Source organism: Otolemur garnettii, unplaced genomic scaffold, assembly GCF_000181295.1.
Source record: "Otolemur garnettii isolate 467f Iridium unplaced genomic scaffold, OtoGar3 scaffold00021, whole genome shotgun sequence".
In the NCBI taxonomy this organism is placed as follows: Eukaryota; Metazoa; Chordata; class Mammalia; order Primates; family Galagidae; genus Otolemur; species Otolemur garnettii.
This window is the reverse complement of record NW_003852416.1, coordinates 2,248,321-2,268,410: the sequence shown is the minus strand read 5'-3', so window position 1 is coordinate 2,268,410 and position 20,090 is coordinate 2,248,321. Positions and strand designations below refer to the sequence as shown.

Genomic DNA, 20,090 nt, shown 5'->3' with positions numbered 1-20,090 from the left:
CTGTAAATGGCATGCAGCCAGCCGGTGGGCCCTGAAGACCTCACTCCTAGAAGCCTCTGTCTTTACCTCCCTCATAAGTCTGCTAGCATCAAAGGAGATGATTCCTGTAAGTCCCAGGGCCTCGTCATAGTCGTGCTCAGTAAGTGGTGGCTATGTTAATAAAACAATTACTTATGAATTATCCACTAAATTAGAGTTGTCAGATAAAATGCAGGACACCCCATTACGTTTTCAGGTAAATAATGAAGACTTTTTTAGTATAAGTAAATCCTGAATAATGCATGGGCTATATTTACACTAAAAACATTATTCCCTGTTTATCTTTGAGTCTAATTTAAAAGGACATTTATTTGCTAAATCTGGCAACTTCACACTTTCAAGTTTCATGGCAAACTTGCAGCATGGCCATGCAGAGGGCAGTGTCTTGGAATGTTGAAATGTCAGAGCTAGAGGGGGACTGAGAGACTACCTAGACGTGTCTAGCATCCTTCTTTTTCATGCTTTAAGGCTGCAGTTGTCCTTCTGAGTTCCCATCACCCCAGCCAGTTTCTTGACTGTGAAAGCTGCAGAAGTAGCCAGTTCTGCACCCAGTCGAACCTCAGGCCAGTCCACTGCCAGCTGCGCTGTCTGCTTCTCCCTGTCCTTCCTCATCCCATATGCTCCCTTCAGGTCTGGAACCCAGGAAGAATCTTCAAGAATGGCCATGGGCTTACCCTGGTAAGGGGAGGGGAGGTGAAGGGTGAGGAAGATCATTTGTCCTGCTCTGGAGCAAACTGATGGGTCTTAAAATGAGTGGGGTGCAGATGGGAGGGGGTTTTGTAGACACAGAGGGATTTTTTTTTTTTTTGTCCTTCTCTTAGGGTTTATGAAACTCAAGATCAGTCAGACTATTAATATCTGACGTCTTCCTCTTCTCTTTCTCAGAAAATAGAAAACATAGAGTTTTTGGTGGATGTTAGGTGTGAAGAGGGGGGACGAACTATTTGACCCTTGATAGCTGATAATGTAGCTCAGCCCTCTCTTACATGCATGTCATGATCATGGTTTTCATGACTAATACAGACATTAAATAAAATGGAATAGAATGGGAGGGAGTGGAGAAATGTAAGCACCCCTCCCCCTTTCCCAATATGATGCCGCTGTATAGCTGTATAATTTAGATCACAAAGAACTTTTATTTTCTGATTTTTTTTTTTTTGAGACAGAGCCTCAAGCTGTCCCCTTGGGTAGAGTGCCATGGCATTACAGCTCACAGCAACCTCCAACTCCTGGGCTCAAGCGAGTCTCTTGCCTTCGCCTCCCAAGTAGCTGGGACTACAGGCCCCTGCCACAACGCCCGGCTATTTTTTGGTTGCAGCCATCATTGTTGTTTGGCGGGTCCGGGCTGGGGATTCGAACCCGCCACCTTAGGTGTACATGGCTGGCGCCTTAACCGGTTGAGCTATAGGCGCCGAGCCTATTTTCTGATTTTAACAAGCAGATCATTTTCTTTTCTTTCTTTCCTTTGCTGTCTGGCGTTCTCTTATTCCCTGGCACCTTCCCTCTATCCCACTGCCAACCCAAGCCATTTCTAGAGTGCTTCTGTGATTCCTACCAGTTCCAGTTTCCGTGAAGCCCACGAGAAATTCCTTTCATTGTGTGGAACATACGATATTCTTGTGAAGTGGTAGCTCAGGAAGACAGGCAGTAGGGAAAGAAAGTGGTTGGGGACTTGTTTCCCCCGTTCTCTCCCACCATAAAGGGGATGGGATGGGCACCCCGTGGGAGCTTTGGGAAGGAGTGTTCTCTGCAGTCAGAGCTAAGTGCTTTCTAAGCAAACCGCTGCCCTGATTTGCTCCCAGGCTGCATTTATGAAATAAAATGAGAAGTAAGATCTGATTTGGGGCATGAAATAGAAAGGAACCATGAAAGACATTTTATGACACTAACAACTCTGGGGATGGTTGGAAAAATTATTTTGATCTTATAAATTCTTTTGAGAGCTTACTTATTTTGTGAGATATTTTAAGCCCTCCCTTTCTTATAATTATCAACTTATTGGGGAAATTGTTTTAATAAAGCAATTAATAAAATACTAAGATTAGGTTGGTCTCTAAAGAAGGTTTTGCATTTCTTACTGTGTGTTTATTTCACACTTTTCATCAGGCCTGTTTTAGAGTGAATGACAAACAATTCCTTTAGAGATGGTACCTGCAAAGGTGATGCGCATGGTGAAATGTAACCCATCTTGGAGAATTCCGGAAGGAAAATCTGACTGATCAGCGTGGGGCTGATCTGTTATAAGATGTCTCAAAGCCTTTAGGAAACAAAGACATAAGAATCACAGGCCTGGAATATTACCCTCAGTAAGTCTGGAGCTTAATGAAGTAAAGCATAGTCTTCACTTAATGGTGCCAATTAATCTTTGGTATGCTCAGTAAATTTAATTATCGTAAAGTCATGATTTTACTCTGTAAAACCCAGGACAGTGGTGGATCAGCTTTCCGCCTAATTTATGCAAAAGTAAAATAAACCGGAAAGCATTTTTTACTATGAGTTATTAGTGACGTGGAGGATGAACTTGAGTATAATAATAAACTCGTCTGTTTTAAGAGTTGATTTAACAAACTAGGCTGACGCTCTATGACTGCAGTATATCATTTGAAGAATTAATACATTTTTGATATACTTTATGTAATAGGAAATGAGCCATCAGTTCCTTATAAATGGAGGCAAATTATATTTCAATGAATGAGAAAGATCTACAGAGATGATGTGTTGGACATGGCTTTGTTTCATTATAGTAGCTGAAATGTTTTCACTTTGAACTTGGTAAAAGTTTCTAATTTATATCCCAATAGAACTTAGATCTGGCATGCATCATTGTCCTTGGCTTGTTAGAAAAGTTTGCTTTTTAAAATTATGCTTTAAATATATAAAACAAAGAAGCTGACCTAAGTTCAAGGGGGGAAAACACTATACACAAAAGATGGAAACCTTGAGAATGTATTTTCTCTGTTTTAACATATTTTCTCTGACCTGTTTCCTTGTGGTCTTTAGTTTCCATAAATCTGCTGAGATTCCCTGACCCTTTAACAGGTTGTCTTATCTTTTCCACTAGGCATTTTAGCATTTATATCATAGTTATTTAAAGTTCATGTCTGATAATTTCAAACGCTGGGCTACTTTTGTGTCTGCCTCTATTGATTATTTCTCTTCTTGTCCACGGATCACCTTCTCTTACGTCTTTGTGTGCCTCCCCATTTTTGATGCATGCTGGACATTTTGTATAAAAGAACAGGTGGAGACTGAAGGAAAAAAGCTTATTTCCAGAAATGGGCCTATCCTTTTTCGTTTCAGGCTGCTGGAATTGGGGCAGTTGAGTGAGTCCTATCTGCAGCTGAGCTAAGACTGGACGTTTTTATGGCTTGGATTCTGTTCACCACTTGCTTTGAATATTTAGACAGCAGAATGAGGGCATTCTTCTCTGTGGGGCTTGGAATCTGACCCCTGCCAAGATCCAGTGACCTCTCTGTTTAATACAGTCCAGCTGCCAGTTTTCCTAATGGCAGGAGACCTGTCTATTATGTAGTCTACTCCCAGCCTTTTGGGTTCCCAGATAGCTCACTTTCTTTCCCAGTCCTGGTCCAGGCGTTTTTTAGCTAGGGAAAGTTCTCTGACTTGGAGGTTTTCTTGGCAGCTGAGAGCTGGTGATGCTGTTTCTGAGCTCTTCTGCTCACCCCCTGCCTTGCAGAGCTGGCTGCCTTGCACAGGAAGAGGTCCTGTGTGCCTCAAGGGAAGAGCCTCTCAGTTCTGCTCTGCCTCCAGCTTTTCCGTGTGATGCCTGGAGCAAGTGGGGAAGGCCCAGTGCAAAGACAGGGTTGGTCAGCATGAGACCTGCTCTGGGGCTGGGGCGCCCAGGGGCCTGATCTGTCATTCCAGTTTCCACATGGCCTTTAGCAGTTCATTCAAGTTTTTTTTTATTTTTTTTTATTTTTTTATTGAATGGTAACTGTGTACATTAATGCACGTGTGGGGTACACTGGCTCTTCTTTACTCCCATCGTTGGAAGATTTATCCTCTTCTTGCTGCTCAGCCAGGAAGGAGAGCAGCTCTAGGTCTCTTCTCTCCTACCGATGGGGACTATTTTCTAGAATTAAAGTTTAGCTCATATGCCCTTGCAGCTTATTCACAGTGCTTGGTTGTTAAACAAAGGGTAATGGTCTCTTGCAACTCTCTACTTAGTAATGAGAAGCAGATCTCTTCCTCATTATCTTTAAATGGATCAAATAAATTCCTGTTTGACTCTTTAGAAGGCCATATCTTCCATATTTAATGCTTCCTCCTCTCTGCCTGTTAAAATACTAATGGGATTGGGTGGCGCCTGTGGCTCAAAGGAGTAGGGCACAGGCCCCATATACCAGAGGTGGCAGGTTCAAACCCAGCCCTGGCCCAAAACTACCACCCCCCCCCAATACTAATGGGATCTTAGAATCAGTCTTACCTGGGCACCTAGGGAACAGTGTTGGTCTCACCTTTGAGCCCTTTTAGAACTTGAGGCCTCTATCACTCCCCTGGCATTGAGAACATGTAGCTGTGCAAATTTAGATATTTTGCCTGGATATGTCCTGTCTCCCCCTCCAGCAAATCCCTGTTTTAAAAAGTTGTGCATATCTATATCAGCAGATTTTGGGGACTTGTGTACTCATTAATTTTGTCCCCAAATGCAGATGCACTAACCACCACTCAGAGGAAGCCAAGGATAGTTGCAGAGTCCAAGAAGACTGGAAAAATCAAAGACTTTTCCTTTGAAAGAGGAAAACAAAAGAATACATCTAGAAAACAAACAAACAACAACAAACTCCCCCCCCCCCCCAACAAGTATTTTATATGCCTGGGACTGCAGTAAAAAGCAGAGAGGGTATTAGCCAACCCACACTCACCTGGAGATCACAGGCAGCAGGGAGGAGGCAGCGCGGTTCTGCCCCAGGCAAGCCCGGCCAGGTCTACTGCATTTTCTTTGGAAATAGTGGCAGTCACAGAGGCCAGGGGATGAGATGGGTGTGATCTATCTGGAGTTAGTCGTGTTATTTCTCATTAATTCTTTGTGAGTCTCAATCAAGAAGTTGTGGCAGAGACTGAGAAGGAAAAGTCCCCACACTTACAAGAAAATACTCATGATTTTGTGGTCATGGTAAGCAGCAAACAGAGTTGGCTTTAAGTCCGTCAGTGGCATCTTGCTTCAGTGAGCATGTCTCTGAAAGCCAGTCAGCGGCTGGCTAATGCTCTGAGAGTCATTCATCTGGGCAGTGGGCCGACTCTGGTGGGCACACGTCTAAGCTGCTGCCAGCCTCTCTGTCTCTGCAGATAGTACAAAGTGGGTTTCTGAGGCTGCCTTCCACTCCTGCCCACTGCCCACACTCTGTTAGAAAGTCAGCTGTTAGCTCTGCTCAGTGAAGTCTCACTGGTCTCTTTGTTCAGTGAAAGCCCCTATAACTAGCTTAGCTCTTTTACTTAAGTAAGTAGTAAATTTAGTACTTTAGTTTCAGGTATAAGTGTTGGTCCTATCCTGTCATCCTTTCACAGATTCCACCGAAATCATTTTGAAGACCCTTGCTTGGTGGCATTCTGTGTGTTCCCTGGGCTCAGAGCCATATTCATTGGGTCATTTGTGCCCAGATGTCACTTGTCCTTTATGTTTGCTGCCAGGTAAGTCTATCTCAGCAACACTGTGAGCTTTATCTTGTTTCAGTGAGTTCTTGTTGCTGAGTTTATTTTCTTCTCCTCTACAAGCCATCAATCTCTGTTTTTCAGTGAACTTTGGTTGCTGAATTTGTTTTGATATTCTCTCATTTGTATCTTAGGATTTATTTAAAGCCATCAGACCTATCACAATGTATAAGGTAATTAGAGCTTTTGGTTTCTAGGAACATAATTTATTTAAAAAAGTCAGACTTTAATATATGTATGAAATCACTGGAGGTTTTAGTTTGGAGTTGTACTACTTGGTATATACACACATATATATTTTTGAGATGGAGTCTTATTCTGTAACCCTGGGTAAAGTGCTATGGCATCATAACTCACAGCAACTTCATACTTCTGAGTTTTAGCGATCCTCCTGTCTGAGCCTCCTGAGTAGCTGGGACTACAGATTCCTGCCACAACACTGGCTAGTTTTTCTGTTTTTAGCAGAGGTGGGGTCTTGCTCTTGCTCAGGCTGGTCTCAAACTCCTGAGCTCCTGATTCACCTGCGTGGGCCTCCCAGAGTGCTAGGATTACAGGCGTGAGCCACCGTGCATGGCTACTCAGTGTTGCCATGAACCTGCTCATTCTTGTGCCAGTTGCTTTGCTTATGCAATTATTTTGACTATTTGTACAGAAATGACAAATGTGTTTTGTGATCTCCTGGATTGCCTCATGTCTGCTGAATACATCAAGAAGTGCTCCACAGAGAATGGTGTAGGTGCAGGTGTTTCCCGTATAACCCAAACCAGCCTGGAAGGCTGACGGTTGGAGGTTGCTAGACTGGTGGCCACTTTCTGTTTAGTTCATCTTCTGGAGCCAGGAATTGTCTGGTGGTTGACTGCATGGTCCTTTTTAGGCCTCTTGTTTGACTATGTCAAGTTTAACTTTCCTCGAGAGGAACTGTTCTCCACATGAGGTTGTGCTATAATCTTAACTTGCTAAGTGGCAAACGTATTTTAGATTTAGAATAACAATGTCCCCTGGGGGAAACTTTGGACATGTCAAAATTAATACATTTAAGAAGGACTCTAGAAAAATCAGGAAATAAATTTAACACTTTTTTTTTTGAGACAGAGCCTCAAGCTATCCCCCTGGGTAGAGGGCCGTGGCATCACAGCTCACAGCAACCTTCAACTCCTGGGCTCAAGTGAGTCTCCTGCCTCAGCCTCCCAAGTAGCTGGGACCACAGGCGCCCGCCACAACGCCCGGCTATTTTTTGGTTGCAGCCGTCATTGTTGTTTGGTGGGCCTGGACTGGATTTGAACCTGCCACCTTAGGTGTATGTCGCTGGTGCCTTAGCCACTTGAGCCACAGGCGCCGAGCCAAATTTAACACTTTAACGTGTGATGGTCAACTTCTTTACAACCCATAAGCCGAGGGGCCAGCAGAACACAGTGCTGCCTTCAAGGTTGTTCTCTTTCCAGAAAGGTCCAACTCGCTTCCGTTCCCGCCTTCTGAACCCACCCCCTGCCCCTCCTTCTCTGCAGTATCTTTACCATCCACTTTGTCGCCTTCTTTTCCTTCCACGCCTTCCTCTAATCCCCCCAATGAATTATCATTTCTTCAGAGTTTTCTCAAGAAGGAATCATCACATTACAGAATTGCTAGACCAAAAGCCTGACGTATAGAAGCTGACTTTTCACCATGATCTAGAACTGAGTTAAGGGCTATAATTAAGGATTTTTAAGCACTAGAGAGACAGAAATCTGTGCTGTAGAATTTGACATTTTACTAGCTACGAATTTTTCTGGACTACCAATCCATACCAACTACTTCATTTTTTGTTAGGCCCCTCAGATGGGGAATATGGTTAAAAGCACAAAGTGTAGGGAAGGCAGAGAATTTAAATAACCAAGCTCTGCATAATTTAAGAATGGCCTTGAAAGTGGAAGAAAAATAGGCAGTGTATTTCATCAGACCATTGCAGAAACCATTTCCATTGAGGAGATGAAAGGAAGATTGAAAATTGCAAAGGAAATAGAGAATCGAGGGGTGATTTAAAAAAATAGACTCCAGGAAACTTTTAAGCTGCATTCAGGCCAGATCTAGCAGCCAAGGAAAGGGAGGCTTGTCCCCTTCTGTACATAGATTTAGACCTGAAATAGAGAATTTAGTTATAAGCAAATAAATTGGAATGGAAAAGTGCCAATTTAAAGGATCTCTTACCTATGGCAGACTATTTTAGAAGCAAATAAACTAGAAATGAAAACAAACTTCTGGCTCTTGAAATAAAAAAGGACAAAAACAGGACGGGAAGCCTCTGTGTAAAGATACCTGTGATATTTGCATAACAGCAGGACCATGAGAAGAATCAATGGCCCAAATTAGCCAGGAAACAAAAACTCAAACATTCAAAACCTGTCCAATGATGTCACCAAGAGAAATGTTGGCAAGCCACAATTTTCTCTCCTTCTTCTCAACTTTCAAGGGGAATTGTCTAGAAATGTAAATAGATACGAATGGAGTTTTCTTATTAATATGCCTATCAGTAGTTATATCTACCATTAAGCCCACTGTCTTAGAATATCGACTTTCCCAGAATAAAATGTGACAGTGGTCTGACAAGCAGGAGAGCGTGTAAATTGATGGGTCGTAGGCCCCCCAAATAAGGAAATTGAGGGTAGCTTTATGTTAAACTAAGTAAAATGTCTCACAGTGCTAGAATTTGAGCTAAATTTTAAAAGGCAGACTGGAAAGGTTAACAGTAAGTTGTAGCAAGATAGGAAATTAACTTTATTTGCTTTGATTTACTAAAACCATTGAAGTAGTAGGAATTTCTAATAATCTGAGTCCCAGTCTTGTGTCCCCAACTGTGATTTGGGCATCAGAGTCAATAGAATCCTTCTGTCCTCTCAGGGACTCAGCCCTCTACAATTTAATACCTGATCTACTTTGCCACATAAAAATGACAGGTAGAATGTACTGAAGGAAACTTCTTTCTAGAAGTTTCTTAAAATTTCCTACAGGTGATTAGATTACAGCTGATTTAGACACTAGAATATACACATTCTGTGTGGTTTGAGAAATAACTGAAGAATTAGCTGTGGCCTCAGAATTCCTCTGGGCAAAAGTCTCTACAATATAGGCCGAAAATTGGACAGAGTCCCAAGAATCTAGATGGATTTTTCGCGTATTATCATAAATCTTTCTTTTCATATGTCCATGAAATGTTAGGCCATCCTGTAGGAGGAATGGCTCAACAACATGGGATGAGATATTTCCTATTATGGCCAATCCTTGGTCTAGTAGCCAAGGCCAGTGTCTCAGAACATTTATAACTTTGGCTAAATTAAACAAAGCATCTTTAGATCTTGGACTAAGAGAACCATCACACTTGATGATGGCATCCCTTTCACTCCCTGAAAACCTTAACTTCCTGTTAGGTAACTATTTACAAAATATTGCTACTTTCTCCTGTTTGTATTATTGGGCATACAGCAACTCTATTAACTTTAGCCAACAAAGCAGAGTCAAATGTTTGCGTTTCTGTAGTTTGAGAAGGGTCTATGCCCAGAAGAGACCTTCTGGACACTCAAGTGCTGAATTCTAACCGAATACTGTTTATTAATGGATCTTCGCTTAAAAATGAAAACAAGATGATTCAAGACTGGCTATGCAATAACTATTCTGGACTCTTATAAAATGCATTTACTTACTAGAAGCTAAATTGGTTCAAATAACTGAAGTTGTGGTTCACTCTAGGGCATGTTAAAACTACTAAAAATAAAAGGGTAAATGCAGGCATGACCCAGAGATACTACAGGTTTAGTTATAGACCATCGCGGTGAAGCATGTCACATAGATGTTCTGGTTTCCTGGTGCATATAAGAGTTCTGGTCACACTATACTGTAGTAAGTGTGCAATAACACTGTGTCTAAAGAGCAATGTATGTACTTTAGCAAAACATACTTTATTGCTAAAAATGCTGATGCAGAGACATGAAGTGAGCACACTATGTTGGAAATGGTGCTGATAGACTTGCTTGGCAAGGGGTTGCCATAAACCTTTGATTTGCAAAAGATGCAACGAAGTGAAGCACAGTAAAATAAGGAAACACCTGTGTGTGTGCACCCAGGTGCTGGGGCGCGTTGGAGTGTGAGTGGGAGGTGTGCCTATCCTTTCTGGGCTGGCCTGTCCATGTCTTGTGCTCAGAAACCTTCACGCTCACTTTCCCACCTTGCTTTGTTGCAGGGGAGCACAGTGACCTTAGAGGACGACACTAGCAGATGGCAGACCCATGGGCGAAAGAAGCCAGGTCCTGTGTTAAGTTCTTCTAAGTAGATGCCAAGCAGGGATTAGAAGCTCAGGGGATTTCCGGGGGCAACAGGGAGAGAGGCAGGGAGAGCAGGGGCTGCAGCTCTGACACTTGTGCAAGGAGAAGGTTCCAGAAGGTGGATTGGGCAAGAAGAGTCTCCTCCACTGTAGCCCCTGCAGCTAGGAAGGAGGACCGAGACCCAAGACAGATATGGGGTACAGATAATCCTCCACCTAAGGTGGTGGCCCAATTTCTGTAGATTTCATTGTTAGTAACTTGGGAAAGTGTCCTAGTGGAACGAAGCAGTCCTCAACCCATCTAACTGTTTTTCTCAGGCCACTGCCTGCGTCAGTTCAAGGTCAGTTCAAGTCCTGTAGGCAGCAGATGCAAGTCTAGCCTTAGACGTGCAGGAGGCTCATAGAGGGAAGCTCTTGTGGGAGATGAAGGGGAAGTGAGGAAGGGCATCAAGGAGAACCTTGGGACAGTGATTCTGGTTGGAAAGCTGCGGAAGGAAAGAGGGAAGGAAGGGGCTTTGGTAGGAAGAGCCTCAGACTGCAGTGGGGGCTCTGAGAAAATCTCGATTAAGAAGCCTTAGGGCAAAGAGCGCCCCTTAGAAGATCATGTGCCAGACAAGAGTCTGGTTTTAGAACATCTGCTGTGCTCCCTCATGGCTGGGAGCGGTGGCAAATCAGGTGAGCAAATCAAGCCTGCTGGTTAAGTATGCTCAGTGGCTCCCACAGTCCCTGAATTATAAGTTGATGGAGAGATGCCTGCTTATCAGCAACATCCATTTTTAATTTAGGCGAGTAACACGTGGACTTCAGTTACCTTAAGGGACTGAGATTTGTGGATCTAGCAGCTAGTGCTGTCTTATTAACACACAGATCTTGCAGTAGGCAGCCCACTAATCCTGCCTCTGGTGTCGTGCCTGTGGGTCTAGACTGGCTTCTAATGAATAGGGTATAGCAAAGTGGTAAAATAGTTCTTCTGTGATGAGGTCATAAGAAGACTGCCACTTCTCCTCTCTTTCTATGAGCCCTGGAGGAGTGTCCAAACTTTTGGATTCTGTGTGCCACATTGGAAGAAGAAGGGTTGTATTGGGTCTTACACAAACACTCACGAAAGCTGATGAGCAAAGAAAAAAGAAAGGTCTGTGCATGATTTTTGTAATACCCACCACCACAGATAAGCAAAAATGTCCTCACATAATCTGCATGCCCCCTGTGGGCTGCTGATCTGACACCCCTGCTGGGGGAGCAAACAGCTGTGTTAGGAGGAGCCCTGTGAAGGGCTGAGGGCTCCTGCCAACAGCCAACAAAGACCTTGGTCTGCCCACGGTGAATGGGTCTTCTGTGAGTGAGAGAACTTGGAATACAATCCAATTCATGGATTGTTTCTTGATCTCTCCCCTGTGAGCCTTGAGACGGCTTTAGTCGTGGCCAGTATCTCAGTGATACTGAGAGAGGCCCTGAGTCCATCACCTTGTCCACAGAACCTGCGAGATAATCAGTGCCTGCTGTTTTAAGATTCAAGATTTTGGGAAATTTGTATCAATAGATACAATAGCTATCAATAGATAAAAATGCAAATACGTAAATGTTATTCTGGTGAAATAGGTTCCTACTTGACATTTGGCTCAAAGTTTCTTCCTCAAGGAAGGTTAAGATGACAGAATTTGAGAACGGGATGAAACCTTGTGAGTCACCTGCTTCAGTGGTTCTCTTCTCAGCTGACATTAGAATAACCTTTGAAATTCAAAGCAAAACCGAGACTTGGGCTCCCCTCCAGACCAATTAAATACAGATCCCCAGAGACTCTAATTCTCAAGTGCTAGTGCGCAGTAGAATTGTTTGAGGGGTAGCTCATGTAAAATGTGGATTTCCAGACAAGCTCCCTGAACTCAGAATCGGGTCTGGGAGGAGCCAAAGAGGCTTCACATTTAAACTGCTCTGGGGCTGCTGGTAAAGATGGCCTGTGAGCTGCACTGTGAACATCCTGGGCTGGATGGGAGGACGGGGAGGCTGTGACACCACCCAAGTTTGTAACGTAAGAGTGTTGGTGTTACAATGGAAAGAAAGGCTCTGGGCCAAGAGATGAGGGACTGGAGATGTTGACGGAGTTTGGCAATTGCCTGGGATGAAGGAAAGGAAAGAATTGGTGATTCTGCAAGTGAGAACCCAGTGACTAGAGAAAGATGGAAAATGCCATTCTTTATAACATTAGGAGCACAGAAAGGATCATGCAGTGGGAAGACGATTAGTTGCACGTGAGGCAGGGAAGCGCACAGTATTGAGATGACCTACTTTGTCTGTGGTGCTCAGTAACATAAGCATCAAAGGACTGGAAAGCTGGGCAGTAAAGGAAATAAAATTGAAAATGCCTTTGAGGAAAAGGGAAAGAGAAGTGTTACAGATGCAGCTTGACGTTTACTCAGGGGGAGAAAGAACACAGGGTCTATACAGAATTAGAAAAGGGATTGGAAAAAACCACCACAGGCTGGGAAGAGTGACCTAGGAATGAAATCTGAAAAAAAAAAATCTGGAAATAATCATAGTTACCTGTAAACTGGATATATAAATAAAAGCATACTGTTATGAGGAGAAAAACTCTCTAAAATTGTTAGAGCTCTAAAATACAATCACACTGCCTTATATTTTTGTTTTATTTTATTTTTTATTTATTTTTTTGAGACAGAGTCTCACTATGTCAGCCTCAGTAGAGTGCTGTAGTGTCACAGCTCACAGCAACCTCAAAGTCTTCGGCAGAAGCATTTCTCTTGCCTCAGCCTCCCAAGTAGCTGGGACTACAGGTGCCTGCCATAATGCCCGGCTATTTTTTGTTGCAGTTGTCATTGTTTAGCAGGCCCGGGCTGGGTTTAAACCTGCCAGCTCTGGTGTATATCACTAGTGCCTTAACTACTAAGCTACGGGCACTGAGACTACATTTTAATTAAAAAAAATTTTTTTGTAGGGTTTTTAGATTTACAGAAAGATTATGAAAGCATACAGAAAGTTCACATTTACTCCACACCCAGATTTCTCTATCATTAACATCTTATATTGGTATGGGACAGTCTTTACAGTTAATGAGCCAATATTGATATGTTGTTAATAACTAAGGTCCATACTTGATTCAGATCTCATTAGTTTGTACCTGATGTCTTGCTCTGTTTCAGGGTCCCATCCGGGACAGCCCAGCATGTCCTTGCCATGTTAGATGACCTTGGCAGTTTTGGCGAGTACTGGGCAGGTGTTTTGTAGATGGAGATTTGTTGGATCTTTTTCTCCTGCCTCGCCTGGGGTTCCGGTGTGGGGTGTTTTGGTGGGGAGAGGAAGATTATGGAAGCAAAGTGCCATTTTCATCACAACCTGTCAACATGCCGTGGCTGTGGAGTTCACCCTGAGTACCAGGCTGAGGTTGTGTCAGCTTTCTTCACTGTAGAGCTGCTCTTTGTCACCCTTTGTCTCCTGGACTCTTTGAAGAAAGTTGCTATAAGCAGTCCAGGATTAAGGAGAAGGGTGTTTGCTTTGCTCCTGGAAGGGAGTGTATCTACATAAGTCAATTGGAATTCTGCACAGATTTGTCTCTCTTTCCTCTCATTAATTTATATCAGTATGGTCTTGTGAACATTTATTCATTCATTTATTTATTTTTTAGAGATGAGGGTGTCACTTTGTCACCCAGGCTGGAGTGTTATGATATCATAAGAAGTCACTGCATCCTTGAGCTCCTGGATTCAAGGAATCCTCCTGCCTCAGCTTCCCAAGTAGTTAGGACTACAAATGCACGCCATCATGCCCCGCTCATTTGTTTGCTTCTTTGTTTTTTGGTAGAGATAATGTCTTACTGTGTTGCCCAGGCTGGTCTCAAAGTTCTGGCCTCAAGTAATCCTCCTGCCTCAGCCTCCTAAAGCCTTGGGATTACATGTGTGAGCTATCATGCCTGGCTATGTTTATTTTAAACTTTGAGTATGATCTAGTGTTTTTATTTTATTGCTTATGTTGTTCTGATTCTGCCTCTTTTAGTTGGCTTCTGTGTCTCTTTGATATAAGCTCATCTTTGTGGTTTATTAAAACATATTTTTATAGGATAAAATGGGAAGTCTAGTTTGAGTTCTTTGAGGATTTTCCATACTTCCTTCCAAAAAGGTTGTATTAGTTTGGAGTTCTACAAGCAGTGTAAAAGTGTCCCCCCCCCCCCCATATCCATGCCAACATCTGCAGCATTGAGATTTTGTGATGTGGGACATTCTCACCAGGGTTAGGTGATATCTTAGGGTGGTTTTAATTTGCATTTATCTGATAATTAGAGCTGGTGAGCATTTTTTCATATGTTTGTTAGCCTCTACCCAGAAGAAAAAAAAATCATTTTATCACAAGGACATTTGCACTAGACTGTTTATTGCAGTTCAATTTACAATTGCCAAACTGTGGAAACAACTTAAATTCCCACCAATCCGGGAGTGGATTAATAAGCTGTGGTATATGTATACCATGGAATACTATTCAGACACTAAAAAGATGGAGACTTGACATTTTTTGTATTAATCTGGATGGACTTGAAACACGTTCTTCTTGGTAAAGCATCACAAGAATGGAGAAGCAAGAATCCAGTGTACTCAATTCTGATAGGACAATTGATGACCTAGTACATGGTGGAGGGTGCGGGAATGAGGGAGCAAAGAGAGGGAAGGAGGGAGGAGGTTGTGGATCATGATGTGTGACACACCTCTTGGAGGTGGGACACAATTATAAGAGGCAATTTACCTAACAAATGTAGTCAGTGTAACCCAGGTTTATGTCCCCTCAATGAATCCTCAACAAAAACAAAACAAAAAACAACACATTTTTGACACTTCCTACTTTCTACACTACAAGATGCGCTCAGCTCATCTTGTATATTTCCTGCCCCAGCCCTAGGATCGCTGTTTATCCAAGGATTTCGGGTTCCTTTGTTGAATAACAGTATTAACAACAGAGGTCTAAAAGCTGGATGTGTTCACTGTTATTGGAGTGTCATTGTGTCCAGGCCCTCTCAGCTGGCAGGGAGCACACAACTATCTGTCATCTATATGAAGCTAAACATGAGTTTATACTGATGTTTCCAACTCTATTACCATCAGGATCATTTTCACCACCTTCCTATGTCTTTTAATTTCACCATTTTTGTAGATCTTTAAAAATGGGCTGGTAAGGATTGATGTCTGTTCCTATTTTACAAATAAAAAAGAAAAAATGAAAGCAAAAGGAAAGTGCTATTTATAAAAAGTCTCAGCATTTTGAGTATGTCAACATTTTTTTTGGGGGGGGGGACCAAGTAAGTCTTTGTTTTCTTAAGATATCGAGACTTTCACTTAGAAAATTTTGATTTATTCTATTATCACCCTGAAATTTCTTTGTCTCTTTTTCCATATTTGGTCAAATATTTCTTGCCATTATCTTTTAAATTTGGCTTCTTTTTATATGCAGACACTTAATATTTTTTTATTTTTGTATTTCTCATTTTATGGAATTTGTTTATTTTGCTGTATAATTTTTGTCATTGCCTTTGACAAAAAGCAATAGAGTTTCAAAAAATCTGAACAAATAAGATGTTAGTCACTAAAATGTTCATGGGCCAATAAGATGTAATCTTAGAATGTAATTTATTTATTTATTAACTTTTTTAGCTGATTCACATGGAAGGACTAATAAGGAAATTCTTTAGAAAGTGAATCAAGAAGAAGCAAGGAACACATTTTTTTGTACTGAAAGAAGATATGATTTTTTGTTTCCAGATACTCTTTATGAGTATACGATCATATGAATAGGAAGTGGAAAATACCAGGGGCACCATCTTTGTTTTGGGATCTGATATTATTCAGAGACTGTTGAGAGCATCTGCTATAATCTTGTTAGAGTCTGAGGATTCTGTACAATAGACCTATAGGAAAAATTGTGAGAAATCAATTGAGCTATTTACTAATTTCAATACTTTGGACACATATAATTTTATAGTTATAAAAAATTACAGTTAATTTTGCAAAACAAGATGGAAGACAACATCAAATGCCTGGAAAGTTTATGAAATACAATAACTTTTAACTTTAGGAAGCATATAATTTTGAACTTACATCACTAAAACTCCAAAGTCCAGCCTAGGTCCTAGTTAGGACTGTGTGGTGGTTTCCATGTGTCACCGTTTACTTTCTGTGGCTGCGAGCTTTAAGGTTGCGTTATTACTTGTCTCTGTGATTGAGTCAAATGTCCATCCACAGCTTCTCAGCTCAACACTGTCTGGATTCTTGGAGGAAGATGCCAATTCATTCCTCTGAGTAAAGATTACATGGAAAGTATAAACAATTACGCGTTTTCCAATAGAAACTGACCCTTATCTTCTTTAATGATGACAAATGCTGGAATAATAGTGCTGTCTGGACCACCAGCTATTCTTAGGTATTTCCAGTTACTGTTTTCTTCCAACAATTTATTGTAATGAAATACTTGTCCACTCTGTATACCCCTGATATATTTCCAGTTAAGGGCGCATAACTAAGGTTCGCTCTAGAAGTATGGGATCAATCTGGTTCTCATTCAGGAAGGCTTTGATTCCTGTTTCTTGGGGGGTTTAGCCTCAGGGCAGCCTGCTCAGTGTCCAAGATTCTTGTCTTCCCCTGAGTGATCTCTGCTGCTGTATTCAGGTCTGGTAATTTGGTTCACGTCTTGTCCTGTTATTTCTAGGTCTCTGACTTTGTTTCATGTCTGGTGGTTCTATATAACAATGTGGTGTGGGGCAGTGCCTGATTTTAATAACTTCTCATGTATGTAATTTTGAGTTTATGGTACTGTGTTAGGGAGGAGGGATAAAGATCTCTTAAGGAGCAGAGTTTGGGAGACAGACATAAACAGATGACTACACCATGATTCAGAAGGTATAGAACTCTAATAGTAGAGATAAAAAACAACTCAGGTATATGCCTGGTTTGTAATTATTATTATTAACACCCCCACCTTGTAGGTGAGAGAACTAAGTGTCTACTTCCTAAGGTTATGTAGTTTATAAAAGTCAAAGTTGACACTTGAATCCAGGGACTTTGACTTCAGTATCCCATTTGCTCTAACATTGAGGTCCTACTTTTTTTGATTTTCTCTCTCAGGGACAGTAACTTTCAATTCCAGATATTGGGGATGCTTAGATTTCTGCTTCTTCATTGATGCTAATTGTGGGTGTCTCCTTACTGCTGGGGTCTTTTGCCTCTGGGCTCTATCTTATTACCAAGACTCTATACGCTGCTGGTACCTGATCATTGAATTTGCCTGATTCTTTGTCCTTTAGAGATGACAGAGCAAATTGGTGGACTTTGGTGGCAGTGGAGGATTTTGGTGCTGCTCCCAAAGGACTTTCACTTTTTTATTCTAGGGCTCAGCTGAAGGCTACTTAACAGTTTTTTCTTTAGCACCAGGTTCAGGGGACAGCTCAAAATAATTCTGCCTTTTGCTCCAGGATTCTGTACACATCTGTTGAATATAGACCTTCAAAAGACAGAAGGACAGATCTACAAGGGCCTCCTGAATTGTACCCAGAAATACCTGCTCAGTATTTCATCTGAAATAGCTCTTTCAGGGTCCAGTTTGCAGTAAAATAGTTGATTTAATATTTTTGGTAATAAGCAAGAAAACTCAAATTGCATAAGCATAAATGACATATGTTAGCTGTCATAACTTCAGAATCTGGGAGTGCATCAGCTTCAGGTCTGGTTGGATCCAGGAGCTTAAACAATGCCACCAGGATCCATTCTCCTACTGCTTGGACTGGCTCCTCCACATGATGAATGAGGTAACCACTTGTTGCCTTTGTGATCCCCAAAAGACACAATCTTCCCTGACAGCACACCCCTGGCAGCAGTCTCAAGGAAGTCCCTGAAACATTGAATTGGCTCACCTAGTTTGTGTCCACTCTTGTGCTGAGTGTGGGTTTCAGGGAGATGTATCAGAGTGAGCTGATACATCTCACTCTGTGAGCTCTATCAGAGTGAGCCAGTATAGAAATGAGGTACTTTAGTTTGGAAGAAGGAACCAGTGGTGCTTGAGACAAAAGATAGCAGGGGTACCCTGTGGCTGGCATCTTCAGAGGAGTTCTTACAACCTGTAAGTGATCTGTGGACTGTTGTGAGGTAGAACCATTGCACCTCCTTGATGATGCCTGAAATCAGCTTTCCAGAAGACTCAGCAAAAGCCCCTAGGTTATAGATCACCTAGTTCCTCATGTCCCTCTTCTCCAACAAATAGTCCCAAGGATACATGTGTAAAGTGGGTCTAGGAATAGCCTGGGGTACTTCAAATCTTCCAGTGCAAATAAAATCTGACATCTCAAGACTACTATGTAGTGTCTACTAGAGTGGTAGTCTATTCTGTAACAGCTTCATAGAGTTTGAAGAATGAACATTCTTTTTTTGTTTAGAAATAAACTGATAAGATGGGTACTTACTTTATTGCACAAGGAAATATCCTGTTGTTTACTTGATTTATCTATGAGGAATTCCTTTGTGTTTCATTGTGTGAGACACTAATTTCACTTGGGTTTTAAAATTCATATGCTTTCCAACATTCATTTTTCAGCAGAATAAGTATGTGGCTTGGGATTGCATTCTCTGCCAGAAATTTATTTCCTCTTCTGTTTGTTATTAATTTGATGCTTTTATTTAAAGGATATTCCTGCCAAAGCTGCTTCTCTGTGATTTAATTCAACACTGACTGCAGGTCACAGCAAGGGCCTGATGGCTCCTACCTGGTCAAGACCCACAGTAGGAAAACACAGAGACTGGCAGGAAATGTTTTTCTAGTTTAATTAACACCACTGTGTAGAATTAAGAACAGAGTTATTGAGTCTTACAACGAGTGCCAATGTGGTTGGGCATGTGGCTGTTTGATTTCTACAGAAGAAGTAAATGCTACTTGGTTTTGTGATGGGAAAAGGTCTTGTTGTCCTCCTGTCCCCAGTGTTCTTATCTTCAGACCAGGGGATGTCCTGATCTGATTACACAAATCTGCTTTGAACTCTTCAGTTAGGGGGCTGTAAGGTTTCTCAAGGGTCTAAGAAGTGATGGAATTAAAAAGTAAGCATAATTTGAAGTGGGCCAGCAGTATAATTCAGATTGAAGAAAGCTTTGCTTATACCTTAGAGTAAGTTTCTTTTCTTTTTTTTAAATTTCAGATTCATTTGAGGGTAGAAAGAATTAGGTTACAGTGTTTGCATTTGTTAGGTATAGTCCCTGTTGTAGTTGTGTCCCACTCCCAGGAGTGTGCCATATACCCTCATGTTGTGTCCACTAAGTGGGAGCACATCCATCCCCCTCTCTCTTTTCCTCTCCACCCAGCCCTCAGATCCCCTCCCCCATCTTGAATTTAATGGAGTTTTTGTCTTATGTGGGTGTGTATTAGATCATCCATTGGCTTCATATTAGTATTGGGTACATTAGATACTTGCATTTCCATTCTTGTGATACTCTGCTAAGAAGAATGCGTTTCAATTCCATCCAGGTTAATATAAAAGATGTAAATTCTCCATCTTTTTAAAGGCCAAATAGTATTTTATGGTATACATATACCACAGTTTATTAATCTATTCCTGAGTTGATAGGTATTTAGGTTGTTGCCACATCTTGGTGACTGTAGATTGAGCTGTGATAAACAATCTCATGCAAATGTCCTTATGATAAAATGATTTTTTTTTCTTCTGGGTGGATGCCTAGTAATGGGATTGCAGAATCAAATGGAGGTCTAATTTGAATTCTTTGAGGATCCTTTCCCATTCTGAAGGTTGTCTTATTGCTTTACTTGTTGTGTCCTTAGCTGTGCAGTTGTTTTCAGTTTAATAAATTTCCCATTTGTCTATTTTTGTTGTTGTTGCAATTGCCACTGAAGTCTTCTTCATAAAATCTTTCCCCAGGCCGACATCTCAAGAGTCTGTCCCACGTTTTCTTCTTGGACTTTTATTATTTCATGTCTTAGATTTAAATCTTTTATCCATCTTGGTTAATCTTTATAAGTGGTGAAAGCTGTGAGTCTAGTTTCAGTCTTTTACATGTGGTTGTCCAGTTCTCCCAGCACCATTTATTGAATAGGAATT

The 20,090-nt window shown here is 41.6% G+C and overlaps 1 protein-coding gene across 1 annotated transcript in view; it reads right to left on the bottom strand.

Annotated features, from left to right (window-relative positions):
* Positions 1-495: 495 nt before the first annotated feature.
* LOC100944385 (prothymosin alpha-like) overlaps positions 496-20,090 on the bottom strand; it is a 103,739-nt gene continuing 84,144 nt past the window's right edge. Inside the window, exon 2 of the mRNA XM_012803529.1 lies at positions 496-714. Coding sequence (XP_012658983.1) covers positions 496-714 — 219 coding nt within the window. The remainder of the gene's footprint in view (positions 715-20,090) is intronic.